This window comes from Cricetulus griseus, chromosome 2, assembly GCF_003668045.3.
Source record: "Cricetulus griseus strain 17A/GY chromosome 2, alternate assembly CriGri-PICRH-1.0, whole genome shotgun sequence".
Classification (NCBI taxonomy): domain Eukaryota; kingdom Metazoa; phylum Chordata; class Mammalia; order Rodentia; family Cricetidae; genus Cricetulus; species Cricetulus griseus.
The window spans coordinates 394,619,104-394,633,131 of NC_048595.1; the positions used below are offsets into that span (position 1 = coordinate 394,619,104).

At 44.2% G+C, this 14,028-nt stretch overlaps 1 protein-coding gene and 1 long non-coding RNA gene across 3 annotated transcripts; one reads left to right on the top strand and one right to left on the bottom strand.

The window, feature by feature from the left end:
• Positions 1-369: 369 nt before the first annotated feature.
• Positions 370-7,935, bottom strand: Asb8 (ankyrin repeat and SOCS box containing 8). 2 transcript variants are annotated; one of them, XM_027396446.2, is made up of 4 exons: positions 7,802-7,935; positions 5,331-5,490; positions 3,845-3,949; positions 370-2,182 (listed from the first exon to the last, which is right to left on the bottom strand). In XM_027396446.2, exons 2-4 carry the CDS (start codon positions 5,457-5,459, stop codon positions 1,550-1,552), a joined length of 867 nt encoding a protein of 288 aa, XP_027252247.1. In that variant the 5' UTR covers positions 5,460-5,490; positions 7,802-7,935; the 3' UTR covers positions 370-1,549. The 2 variants fall into 2 exon arrangements, with proteins under 2 accessions (XP_027252247.1, XP_027252246.1); XM_027396445.2 differs by having other exon boundaries at positions 5,331-5,494; positions 7,802-7,902.
• A 3-nt stretch (positions 7,936-7,938) lies between these two features.
• On the top strand, positions 7,939-11,214 carry LOC103163348. The gene is made up of 3 exons (XR_003481426.2): positions 7,939-8,412; positions 8,606-8,810; positions 9,334-11,214. It is a non-coding gene; the product is annotated as an uncharacterized LOC103163348 (long non-coding RNA).
• The last annotated feature ends 2,814 nt before the right edge of the window (positions 11,215-14,028 follow it).

Here is a 14,028-nt window from a genome sequence, read left to right on the forward strand (position 1 = left end):
ATCCTATGGAGATCAGATCCCCGTGCTGGAGTTTCAGGTGATTGTGAGCCACCATATGGATGCTGGGAGGTGAACCCCAGTCTTCTACAGCTGACCCACCTCACTAGTCCCTTTTTGTAGTGGTGCTGGTCATTGAACCTAGCCTTGAGCATGCTGGCCACGTGCTGCTATCACTGAGGTTAAGAATGGGATAAGGGGATGTATGGCAGAAACAGAAGCTTTTAAACACTGTGCCCAGCTTTCCTGTTCACCCAAGCCCAGAATCACTTGCGGGGAGGAGATGGGAAGGCACGTTGAAGAGCCAAACAATTTCTTATAAATGGGCAGAAGAGGAAGCAGAGGAAAGTAGAAACAGTGGAAACTGCCAAGTTTGCTTCTAGAATTATTTATTTATTCTTTTTCAAATGGGCAAACCCCGGCAACAGGGAAGGACAAAAGCAGGCATAGTGTTTCAAGTTAGCTGTGCCAGACTGCCCTATTCATCTGGGGGTAGTTCCAGCCAGCTTTTTAAAAAGTGCTTTCCAAACTTGCATACAGATAACTTAAGGTCAGTATCAACTTCATCTAGTTTAAGAACATGAAAAGGAAGAATATTGTTCACTGAAACAGGTCCTTTTTGGGTAGGCAGGCCAATTCCAAAGAAGCCCATTTTATATTCTGTTCCCAGTTCCACTTTCCCTACCATTTTCTATAGCTCAATAAAAAGCAAAAGTTCCAAGAGGGAAAGGGAAAACAAACAAACAAACAAAAAACCAAAAAACAACGAAGCTCCACCAGAAGGCAGTGCCTCTGCCCTGTCTGGCTAAAGAAACACCCTCATCTAAGTGCAGGAAACTCATGCTCAGCCCATTAGTGCAGAGGAGTCTCGGGGACAAAGAGCCCCACTGAAGAATGGTCTGGCAATCCTGGGACTGCTGAGACTCCGTATCTTTTCTTGTGGGGAGCATCAAGGTATTTCTGTGAAATGATACCGCTAGATGACTAGCACTCAGGCACAACTAACTATAGAAAAAGGCAAAGAATTATTTCTTTTGGTGAAGAGAAAAAAGCCAGTTCTTTCTGAATGCCCAATTCTGAGTTTACATCATCTGAAGTTCAAGCATTCATCCTTGGAACATAATTCTTGTCCATTAGAATTGTGATTTTTTCAGATCAACTAAAAATTTTTAGGAGAAACTCCTTCACAATGCTAAACCAGGGCCCCAAAGGAAAACCATTCTCTGGGTACTTTACATCTTCCTAGGAAATTTAGTGTTGACTCTCAAGGTCCTACAAGGGGTACGGAGACCTCTTTTGCAGGGCTCACTATCAAGAAGCAACTAAACAATAAAACAGCAAACAGAAGTTCAGGAAGTTTGTTATTTTGGGTTTGGTTGCTTGGTATGAGGAGGGGAGACGGTGCACACATTACTGCTGTGATGTGCTGCCTCAAAAACCCATAAACCACATGGCAGGAACAGGCTCTCTTCTGTGTTCCATGAGAAAGAGACAGGATGGCAAGGACCTCACCCAGAGTTGTCTGCATGATGGCGGACATGTCTCCTCCAGGCTATTCTATGAGTAATAGGTAGTCCTTCAAAGAAGCTGGCAGTGGAAGACCTTTCACCGCATTGGGCAGGTAGAGAGGACCTAGGCTATGGCGTACAGCATAGCGGGCAAGTGTCTTAAGAGTTCCTGGTGCTGAGCACAATACAGTCAGTTTTTCACATAGCTGCTGGTCTTTGGTCACTTCTCTTGGCATGGTGCCATTTTTCCTTAATTCAAAGTGTCCAACAGCTCTATGGAGGAGCTCAAAGCAGGAGTCTTCTTTCTTTGTTCCAAGTCCTCTAACTAGCAGAGCCACCAGGCGGGAGATGGGTGTCTGGCCTTTCAAGTTGATGACTTTGACCTCAGCACCATATTCAAGAAGGATGCTGACACTCTCAAGATTTCCCTTCATGGCAGCCCAACTGAGTGGTGTATCGTTGTTGTAATCCAGGGCATTGACAGAGGCTCCACTCTCTAGGAGAGTGCGTACACATTCATGATTGTTCTTAAAGGCTGCCCAGTGAAGCGGGGTGTCTCTGTTGCCATCCAGTGCATTGGGGTTTGCACCATATTCCAACAGGACCTCCACACAAGCCTCATCTTTCTCTGCAGCATAGTGGAGGGCTGTTCGGTTGTAACCATCCAGAGCATTGACCTACAGAAAGGAAGGAACTGTTTTACAGTGGGCATGGTACTAGGAAGAAGAAAGAGGCTGGCAAAGAATACTGTGTGGATTTGCCGTGCAATGCTCTCAACAGTAAGGTAATATGCAATTCTCCTGAAGTATTGGTGATCAAGATGAGATGACATATACGAGGAACAAATAGGAACTGTTTGAGTACAGCCAGCTATCATCCTAATAGGCTGACAGGACTGCAGTGTCCACTTCTCTATTCAAGAGTCTCTGCCATACAGCAGGGAATGAAGAAGGAAAAGATGAAGTCCAAGTCTTTAATACTGTTCTGAAAGAAATTCTGGATTATTTAATCTGACACTTTCTATAGCCTGTGATTAATGGAAGCCAGAAAGAAACACAATGAAGTCAAAACTCTGTCCTTTTAGCTTTGACATGTCCTTTTAACCCTACAGAAATCTCAGATGAACTCATGTGGAAGGAAGAGCACAGACTCCCAGTGCTGAAATAGCAGTTGTCTCACTGAGTCAATCATTACTTCATATTCCTCCATACACACGGTGCAGTAAAGCCAAAGCAAACCATTTAATGGAGCTGACAGTTTTATTTTGTTAAGCCTCACTTTCCCTTTGGTCACTGGTATTAATCACTCAGGGAATAACCAGTTTTTCACTTCAGGGTCACGTCCATTACAAAAAGGTTTAACTACAAGATTATAGACTAGCTAGTGTTGCAGAGAACAACATAGCTGTATGGAGATTATGGGACTTGCTTCTTCTGGGGCTGCACACTGGCTTGATGGCTTGTCTGATTCAAATTAACACTCAGCATATAGCACCATCAAGATTGCTCACCAACAGACAAAGCTGCTAGATTAATTTGCCATGTACTTAGCAACTGCTACAAGCCAGAAATCCAAACACTTTACCATCTTACAACATACCCTTTTTATAGATGGGGAAATTGAAGCAAAGGAAGGGTTTAAGCTATCTGTTTAAGGTCACACAACTGGAATCACTTGTGCTGGAAGTGGAATCCATGAAATTGGTTCCAAAGTCCTTTTGGAGGGGAGGGGTGGCTGCTTCAGAGTTTTGTTATATAGTCAAGATGGCTTCCAACTCACAGTCCATCTGACTCCTTCCTCTCAGTGTTAGGATTACAGGTGAACACATACCTTCATGCCTGGCTCAGAGTCTGTTCTTTTAATCATTCTTTATATATTATGTAGCTGCATGCCAATACCAAGAATCTACTTTCAAAAATTAATTTTTTATTTTTATCTTAAGATACATTACAAAGAAGACAATAGTCTCCAGAATTTCACACATCTAAGAGTATCAGACATAGAATTAATCAGAGTTGAAAAGTCTCTGTACTTATGGTAACTGTACGGTACAAGGCAAGGAGTCAATGGGAATATGAACAACTCCCAGGAGGTAAGCAGAGAAGGAAAGAGAAATAAAACTCCCTCTTGAAGCCATGCACAGCTTAAGTGAAAAACAACAACAACAAAAAAAGGCCAAGGGATAAAATCATCTTATGGATTTATGATTATACCTTGGCTTTAGTAACAGATAACAGATATGCCAATGCCACCATGAATTACAAAGGGAAATTCTAAGAAACATGAAGGTCACGTTTTTTATGACTCATTAATGTGAAAGTGTTGGAAACGTCACTCACCTCTGCTCCCTTTTCTAGGAGTAACTCCACACAGTCCGCATCTGACACCATGCAGGCGCAGTGCAGGGGCTTCAGTGTGCCGTGGGTGCAGTTCACATCTGCTCCCTATGGGAAGGAATTCAGAAGCCACAGAAGGGACTTGATGGAGAAGGGACGCCTAAGCCTGAATATACTTTAACTACAATTACCTATTATTTCTAGTAACTAATTCCAGCACTCAAACCAAGGGAATATTGAAAAGGAAAAAAAAGGAAGTCATTTCCCCAAATAAAGCTACCTGGATACCTCTGAAGATATAGCCTTATGTATAAAAGCTGTGGGAAAGCTGGCCCAGCTAACCACTTTCTACGGCCACTTTGCTTTGCAAGATATAAAAATATGTCTCAGGCTGAAGCTAGAACTATCAGGCTCTTTTTGCAATTCATCAAATGATCCTCATTAACTATAAGGCGGTCTTAATGTTGTTGTGTTTACAAACTCTTCAAGGTGGCTTGAGTCTCAGCATTACTCGGAATCTGATAAGGAAGGCTCAAAGTATGCTGTTCACACCAAAGCCTGAGTGACTCCACTGTAGAACAGGATGAGAAAAAAGTTACTACTGTTGAGGCTTCTCCCCTCACTGTGCTGAGAACAAGCTATGGCGCAGGTGTGCAACTCTGACCCAGAGAGAAGATCCTAAAGTTGTTTTTGGTTACATTTTCCAAAACATTACTCTGTAACTTCTCTTCAAAGGGTGAAGGGTACCAAAGCTTTCGAGGGTACTAATTGTGTGACAGAAAAACTGACTGCAGTGCTCTGAGATCAGAGAAAGGGTTTCCTTTCTTTTAAGAAAGCAAGACTTGTTTTTAAGGACATGTACGTGTGTGTCCTTGTGCGAGTTCTACACATGAGTGCCTGTGTCCACAGGGGTCAGAAGAGGCTATCAGAACCCTTGGAGCTACAGTTACAGGTGCTTGTGAGCTGCCTGATAAGGTTGCATACTCTGCATCACCGAGTCAACTCTGGAGCCCTTATTTTCTTAATCTGTAATTACTACACACTGCTATGGAACTAAAACTGGTAGCTGTTGTAACCAAGCAGGAAACTGAAATCTCTCCCTGCAATCATCACCATCCAGGTTTGGAGGAAACCTCCAAGGACTTAAAACCTGACCTCCTCTTTGCTTGCCTCCTAAGACCTTCCCTAAAGTGTGGACAGAAGACTTTGAGCTGCATCGCTTTCACACATGTGCGTGTACCACATCCCAACAGGGCTGAAAAAACAAAGCAAAAAACATTCAAGCAGGGCTAACTAAAACATATTTTATGGAGAAAAACATCGGGGACATAAAGGCAAATGAAGCAAGAATCAGGGAGAACATATTTAACTGCTCACACTAAACACTGATGAACATGCAAGGTTGCAACTCCAACACCTATGGGGATTTAGCAGGGACTCTGACACTTCCCCTCTCAAAGGTCTGCTCTATCAACAATGGCCCACTCACCCCTCTGATGAGATCCTCTACGTTGTCATGTGGGAAGGAGCGGATGGCAGCGATTGTTCGGATCAGGCGTTCTGAGAGGGAGTATTTGCTCTGAATGCTCTGCATAATGTACCACATACTGGAACTCATCAAGGCTCAGAGTATGTCCACATGCTCCAAACTGCCTGAAACAGAGATGTTTTAGGCATATACGCATTGCTGAGTATGCCTGTCCTCTGGGTTAAGCATATTCTGAGGGCTTCCCACTATAAAAACTGATGCCAAGGAGCTCAGTGACTAATCAGTGCCACCTCCTGTAATAGCAAGGCAGATTACAATAGTTGCTAGGATGTTAAGTAAACCTGGATACTCTCTGATGACTAGGACAAGATCTCCCTAAGAGGCCCAGTACTAAGATCCCCATGGAGTGCCACGTGGTCTACATAGCTAGCAAGGTGTAAGATGGGTTCTTGAAGGCTGAAGATAGCAGGAAACACTTTTAAGCCTCTGAATTTTTGTTACTTAATATCAATATCACCTTTAGGTGCTTTATTATTTGCCTTACAATATAGCTATCCACACATTGCTGTTTTTCCATCTGAATTAAAATCAGTTGGACTGATAGGGCTTTGTCTTCTGCTCAGTAAAGCCAACTGCCAAATCCCATAAGATGTAGACATTTAATACATATTGATTGCTTGATGGACTAGGGAGATGCCCAACACTTGGGAGGCTGGGGCATACAGATCTCTGTGAGTTTGAGGCCAGCCTGATCTACAGAGGGAATTCCAGGACAGCCAAAGCTACACAGAGAAATTCTGTCTCCAAACACACACACACACACACACACACACACACACACACACACACACACACACACACACACACACACAGAAAAAACAAAACAAGAAAAAATATAATAGCAAGCAGCTCCAACTCTTCAGTGTTTTGCTTAGGAATCTGTATATTTATTAAATATCAACCCCTCAAGAGTTAACAGGAGGCTTGTAAATTAGTCCCTGGCACATGAAGGTCCTCAATATACATTTGCTTTTTTTGTTTACTTGTTTATTTTGTTTTCCAAGACAGGGTTTCTCTGTGTAGCTTTAGAGCATGTCCTGGAACTCACTCTGTAGACCAGGCTGGCCTTAAATTCAGAGATCTGACTGCCTCTGTCTCCCCTGTGCTGCGATTAAACACATACGCTCTCAACAGACATTTGTTAAACCATTATTTGACTTCACTTCACACCATCCAGCACTCAGGATCCACTCATCAAACCTCTGGGTCAGGGAAGTTGCTGTCAAGGTGTAACCCAGAAGCAAAAGCTTTTACTTTGGAACCTAATAATTTTCATAATTACACATGCAAGTACTAATAACACAATCATGAAAAAACATTTTTGGTAATTCTGCAATATAGATTTGCTTTTGTGGCGGGGTATCCCTTTACACATTCTATACTATCGTACAAATTCTACTAGTTTCTTTCTGCTAATCAGTAGCCATTTATATCTGTTTCAAGGTGTACAAGGCTATGGGCACGAATTGGCAGTTGAGTGCTCCTTAGAATTTGGCAAATTATTTTTTCAACTCCTAGCACTCAAACAAACACTCACACCCTCCCCCTCAAAAGCATGGAGGGCACAAAAGTAGGTTTGAGTCTGGGGTCCCAACAATGGTGTGGACCGAGGACAAAACCTAGGCTCTCTAAAGGGGATGCATTGGACTGAAGTGGCTCTTTTAAGTTTCTGGTACACGGTTAAGCAGATGACAATGAACCCTGCACTCATTTTATGGGTACTCCTGGATTCCAGGGTAAGAACTCTAATCTAGAGAGCATGGCCGGTGTTCATCTCCTGCTACAGGGAAGCTCCAGGTGAAACAGTGTGACTTTAAATGAGGACAGCATTCGCACTGAGGACGGGTCAGAATAATCTACCCTGCAGTCTGACCCCTGGTGGGTCCTTTCCTTAGCTGGGGCTCACCGGCCCCATGCCCTGTTTTCTTTCCCTAGAATGCAGGGAAAACAACATTAAAAAAAAAAAAAAAAAGCAATGCGGAAAGACACTCAACAGACCCAACAGCTCCTGCTCTGGGCAGGCCTGGGCCTCGCCGCCTCCGGGACCGTCGGCCTGGACTGGGGCACCCAATCCCAGGACACCTGCTGCTTGCTGGAGGCTCGCGGTCGCCGAGCCTGGCCGAGCTCATGAGCCTGGACAAGGGCAGGAAATGCCAGGACTGCGGCGTCCCTTGCAGCAGGGACCCCAGGAGCTCGCAGCAATCCCGGCGAGCCCAGGGAGCCTCAGGCTGCACCCCGGGGCGCGGACACCGAGCTGTCCCCGCCCCCACCACCCGCAAACGCAGGGAACGGCGGCACCGTCCGGAGGCTCGCAGCCCGGGCCGGGCACGAGGCTAGGGACGTTAGTGGCTGCGGGGCTCCCGGCTGGGGACCCGGCTTCACACCGTCCCCACTCCCACGGCAGCACTCACCGAACCGCGGGGCACAGCTCGGTCCGAGAAGCCGCTGTCAAGCCGTGACCCGGAAGCAGAAGCGGCCCGCGGCCCGCAGCCCTAGAGTTGCGCAAGACGACCGAATTGCGTAGGCGCCAGCGCGCTTGCGCAGACTCCAGAAGTTAAGGAACTTAGATATATTTTTTCTAAGTCCGTTGCTTTTCTCCTGTGATTGCTGCGTAAAAGCAATGGACTTGGGCGCAATCTCTAGCCCACTCTCAGCCTCGGGCCTCGCGTCCTGGTCCAATGGTGGAGAAAAAATTCACAACTCCCGGCTTTCAAGCCTATCCTATAAGGCTGCGCCTGTGTGGACCAGACCAATGTAGGACCATCCCACTAGTCAGCCTCCCTGTGTCTACATCCGAAAACGCTCCTGGGCACCTCATCCCCACAGTTTTAGCTCCATCCATTTCAAAGTGGAGTACAAGCTTCACATTACTGGCCTAGTGAGGGGCTAGTGACTGCCTCTCTACTCGATCTGATTAAGCCAGGTTATTTGAACCACGACGCTCTCTGAGAATTCACTACACAACAAAAGCAGGTTTCTACCTGTACCCAGCAGAGAGGGGCAAAGGATCCAGCAAGACAAGGTACTATAACCCGGAGAGTGGCTCTCTCTGGGCCCGGGCAGTTCTGGTTCAATGCCATGCACCAAGCAGCATGGTGGAAGACTACAAGGCTAGGGTATTGATTCCGAGAATTACTTAGTATTTCTCAGTTTCTCTGAATATTAACTTTCTCCATGTTGGCTGTAATGATACTTACAAATATTTCTATTTCTAGGAATTTCATTTTTACGTAGTTCCAAAGCAAAAGATCTTGCTTCCAAAATGCTTACTCCGTTGCCCAAATTCGAATAGCTCTAGGACTATCATGATGCTACTGCACTACAACAAAATGGAACCCATGAGCATTTCATAACTAAGTTGCAAAGGCTGCAGGATCCTTTCCATTTTTGCTTCTGCCGCTGCCTTCTTTCTAAAGGAAGGTAAGGACAATGGCGATTCTCATTTATAAAATATTCAAACACACAGGAAAAACTAGAAAGAATAGGAACATGGAATCTTTATAATCATTTGTAAAATATTGGTAGTTTGTCACATTTAAAATCTAATTTTGTTTTTCTCTTGTTCTTTTTTTCAAGATTTAGGTTGTTATTGGTTTTCTTTTTCTTTTTGTTTTCAAATAAACTACTCAAAAATGTCTGTAATTCCTGCTGCTTTGTAAGACTTGTTTTTGTTGTTGTTTTGTTTTGTTTTTGCTGAGAAGACTGGATTATTTATCTTTATGGTATTCCCTTTCCCAGACTCATTCCCCAAATTTATTGCCTGGTAAATACTAAAGACTATAAATTATGAGGAAAAAAATCAGTATTTTATAAATGAGTGATTGCATTTTGCCAGTAGTTGAGAAAGTTACTTTGAAGTGTCTTGGAGACTTGGCATCACAACAAAAGTAAGTTTTAGATTTGCCCACTTACGGAACATTTACTGAGCTCTCACTTCTTATAGATTCAGCTTTTCAGAGGGCAGAGATGAAGTACGGTTCCTTTTGATTAAGGATTGGAAGACAGATTGCAGTTAAAGACCATCACATCAACAAAGTCAACATCGAGAAATTTTTCTGACCACATCAACAGAATCAAAGCTGGACTCATTCTACTCTAAAATGAAGCCAGGGGAGTATAGGGAGGAGAGAGACCTGTGAAGAGTTTTATGAGAAAATTTTGTGATGTAGAGTCCCCTCTGCCCACCCACCCAAATACTTCTTTCTTTCTCCTCAAGCATAAAATGAACTTCCTTGGCACTGGCGAGCTAAAAAACTGTTCCCTGTTGTTAGAAAGTCAAGAACTACATCACCATTTTTGCCTGTAAGTGAAAGAAGGCTGCGCCTGCAGAGAATGGGTTTATCAATATGTCTTTGCACCAAATGTGGGCCACATAGAAGACAGACAACACAGAGTTGCCTGCCGAGTAAAGGGTGGTCTAGAAGCATGGAGGAACCAGATGGCCTAAAGTCAGAGACAGACCAAAGGAATCCTAAAATTTGTTGTAGGTCACCACTTCCATGTCTCTCTAGACCAAATGTATTTACTTAAGAGGCCTGTAATGATGGGAATCTCCAAAGGTTTAAAGGTTTCCTTTAGGGGAAAAAAATCAGCTTCTACCGTCTGTTAGATATAGTGCTGACCTTCCAAAGACCAGTCCTAGACTCAGGACACAAGCAGATAGAATAGCAGCAGGCTAATGGGGATGGGAGCTTTGGTGGTGTGTGAGAAGGCTGAAGGCTAGCAGCAACCAACCATGGACCCTACCTGGGGGGAAAGAGAGAACAGTCTTGGACTGACAATACCTTAGGATGAAGATCTGAGAATCTGACTACCATTTTGGACTGGAAACATTTTAATTACTAAGTAAACTCATCTAGACCATCTTTTTTTCATTTCAAGGGACTGTTCTGTAAAACACTATCAATTAACAAAAAATGAACCAAAAAATAAAATTTCCATTCAGGAACCAAGGAAGATAATAGCATAACCCTAGGTAAAACATTTGAAAAGATGATATGAGCTTAAAGTATAAAGTTGTGATTTGATCATATCACATGACTTGTGCATTCTACATCTGAACTTCATCCTAGGTACTTACTGTATGTAGTTATTTCTGTCCTTTGTAGCTTGAATAGAAGTGATTCATGAATTTTTGATTTGGGCTTGTGTGTGTGTGTGCTGTGTTTTCCTAAGACCATGGGGCATTTTCCCCTCTTGCTCCTTCCAATTCTGCCCTCAAGAAGGTCCCAGTTGGTGGTGTTAATTGGCAGACAGTCTAACTAGTGTTTCTATTTTCAGAGCTGCAAGTAAACTTGAACTGGAAACTTGATAAGGCTGTTATGGTTGTACCCACTGCAGCTAGCAGTGATCAACATGGATTAGCATCCAGACCAAGTAGAGGACATGGGGGTGAAACAGGTTACAGATCTGATGTCCTGCCTTTTAAGCCATGTGCGTAATTACTTTTAGGAGTGAAACTATCTTTCTTCTCTTATTGGCTCCAAATATTTTCCTGGTTTTAAGCATATCCTTTGGAGTGACAGGAAGCTGCAGTGAAGGAATTCTGCCTTGCTAGCGCTTAAGTAGTAACAGAAAGCCGTTCATGACAGCTTTCTGGGCTCTGGCCAAACTCATTAAATATGTTCCCTGCCTCAGACCTCCTTCTTCAGGGTCACATGTCTAATGTTGATGACATGTCCTTCCTAGAGAAAGTTGTTTTAAACATACTGGACTCTCCCCCATACTCTTTTTTGTTTTGTTGTTTTTTTTATTTTAATTAGAAAGAAAATTACATGTCAATCCCATGTCTCTTTCCCTCCCCTCCCCCCCTGTCTTCCCCCAACTAAACCCTACCTATTGAGGGACCAAAAATTCAAAAACTTAGGCCCTGAAAAGGGAACGTCTAATGATAAAGGAAAATTTAACTCCTTAAATCAGGAGTGCCATGGCTGGTGCCTGAACTATTCCCCACTCCTGTTAACATCCCTTTGCTAATTGTTGGTCATAAAGATCCCCCAGCCCAGGTGAAAACTGATAGACCTTGTGACTCCGTAACCCTGCAAGCCCATGCCCTGTCTTATCTCAGTCAAATGTATCTCCCTTAAAATGTATAGTTACTGACTAACTCTGTACTTTGTATGACCTTAAGTAACCATGGAAACTGTAATTTGTGGCCTTCAACCTTATGCTCTGCCCCTTTAAAAGCTTCTCTTTTTGGCTGGTTGGCATCTCATTTGCCCACTATGCAGTGAGATCCTAGCTGGCCAGCTTGAAATAAAAAGAAACATTTTGCTTTTGCATCAGAGTGTCGACTCCTTTGGTTAGTCTCTGGGCTCCTCGAACCTGACACAACACGTATCCCATACCCTTTCTGCTTCCAAGGGAGGGTAAGGCCTTCCATAGGGGGTCTTCAAAGTCTGGCTTACTCTTTGGGATAGGTCCTAGGCCAACTATTATCACCAAAAAATAAAAGCCAAAGGGACATTCAAGATACTCTTAAACTTGAAGGAGACAAGGGGTGGGTCAAAAGTAATAGGAGAGAGGGAAAAATATGATCTACAATGTAATCCACTATCTATCTAATTGGGAAAAAAATAACTTTCCCCCACTGACAGAAGAGCACATTTTATCTTTCTCTGAACTTAGATAGTGTTTAGGGTTGTCACTCAATGTAATTCTTATAACACTGTGTAAGCACAGTAGGAACTGAAAGACCCCTGCCCCTTAGCCCTTTCTTTCTCAAGTTTGTCTCCTCCTCCTCCTGTCGGCAGCTTCCCCGATCCCCACCCCCGGCGGCCTCCACTTCCCCCGCCACCCGCCGCACGCCCGGCCCGAGAACGAGCACCAGGTGGGCCGGCACGAGAACGAACACCAAGTGAGCCGGCCTGGAGCCCTGCCCCTGAGCCCCGCCCGATGAGAAACACTCCGTCCCAAGGTCTCCGCCCCCAAGGTCAGCCATCTGGACGCGGAGGGGGGGGAATTGAGTCTGTTGTACCAGACACCAGACCTTGAGAATATGCTGATCTGGAATGGCTCTGTGTCTCATTTGAACCATCCAATAGAAATGATTCTGTATTTCGCCTCATTTGAAAGACTCTGTGTTTCACCTCATTTGAATAACTCTGTACTTCGCCTCATTTGAATAACCCTGTATAGCGCCTCATTTACATTGACCAATGGGAATAGCTCTGTACAATGCCTCATTAGAATTATCCAATAGAATCCCTGCTTCTAGCTTGTGCCTTTTTCCCTATATAAGGACCCCTTTCCCTTGGCTCGGCGCGCTTGGCTTCGCAGAAGCTAAGTCGCCCGGGTACCCGTATCTCCAATAAAGCCTCTTGCGGTTTTGCATCCAAGTTCGTGGTCTCGCTGATTCCTGGGTGCGGGTCTCCTTCTACGAAAGTACCTCTTCGGGGGTCTTTCAGGAACTAACATTCCAATTCTGAGCAAATGGCATTCCATATCTCAGCCTCGGTTTACTGACCCGTACAGTGAGACCACAGAACATCTAACCCAAGGGTTCAGTTCACAAAACCTAGGCCATATTTGTGAAGAGCAGTTTTATATGCTGCATAAAGCATTATGGACTATTATCTATGCCATCTTGACATTAGCTTGCATTTGTTTAGAGAGATTGCCAAGTGTTTTGTCCATTTGGTCTCATTAAGGATGATACAGATTTCCTATGTTCATTCCTTCCGCATAGCAAAGTCCTAGCACATAGCAGGTGTGCTGGCTAGTTTTTATGTCAACTTGGTATAAGTTAGAGTCATCTGAGAGGAAGGAACCTCAACTGAGAACATGCCTCTATAAAATCAGGCTGTAGACAAGCCTGTAGGGCATTTCCTAATTAATGATTGAGGTGTGGTGCTGCCCCTAGGCTGATGGTTCTGGGTGCCATAAGAAAGCAAACCCCCAAATAGAACCTCCGGTGCTGGGAATGGGTTACATATAATTGAGTTGTTGGCCAAAAAGGTTCCATGGAAAACCCCAAACAATCCAGGCTATAGCCAAGTATGTTGGTTGCTCTCTACAAACTGATGGCAACTCCATATTGCTGAAGACAATACCTCTCTGACTCAATGAACACGGGGAAGTCAAGCTGGTAAACATCAACCCAGTTACAAACACTTTGATCTACGATGGTGACCTGCCTGCAAGACATGCTGGTACAATAGTAGCACAAAAGCTGTGGGAGTGACCAACCACTATCTGGTTGAATTTAAGGCCTACTCCATAAGACGGAACTTATGCCCTACACTGCCCAGATAGCCAAGAACCTGAGACTAGATACACCAAGGACCAAGGGAAAAAACAAATACTATTGTTCTGCTAAAGATGCATAGTAATAAAATGACTCCTGAAAGCATTCTGCCATACATAGATCAGTGTCTCAACCATTATCAGAGAATCTTCCTCCTATGGTAGGTAGATGGGAATAAATGCAGAGACTCACACAACTGCACACAAGTGTGCAGAAGGTGAGAGACCTTGGAATGGCTCCATCAAATCCCACCCCTCAGGGCTCAGGAAACTCTGTGAAAGAGAAGCAGAAAGATCGTAAGAGCCAAGAGAATGGGAAGACACCAAGGAAACAAGGCTGTCTAGACACAGTATGAATGAAGCAACTATGAACTCACAGAGACTGGCAGTATGC

Excerpts from the sequence above, each read along its gene's own strand:
- Asb8 (XM_027396446.2), bottom strand. The coding sequence starts at position 5,459 with ATGAGTTCCAGTATGTGGTACATTATGCAGAGCATTCAGAGCAAATAC. Across the intron at positions 3,950-5,330 it reads TAGAGGATCTCATCAGAGGG|GGAGCAGATGTGAACTGCAC; the intron begins GTGAGTGGGCCA and ends TCCTTCCCATAG. Across the intron at positions 2,183-3,844 it reads TCCTAGAAAAGGGAGCAGAG|GTCAATGCTCTGGATGGTTA; the intron begins GTGAGTGACGTT and ends TCCTTTCTGTAG.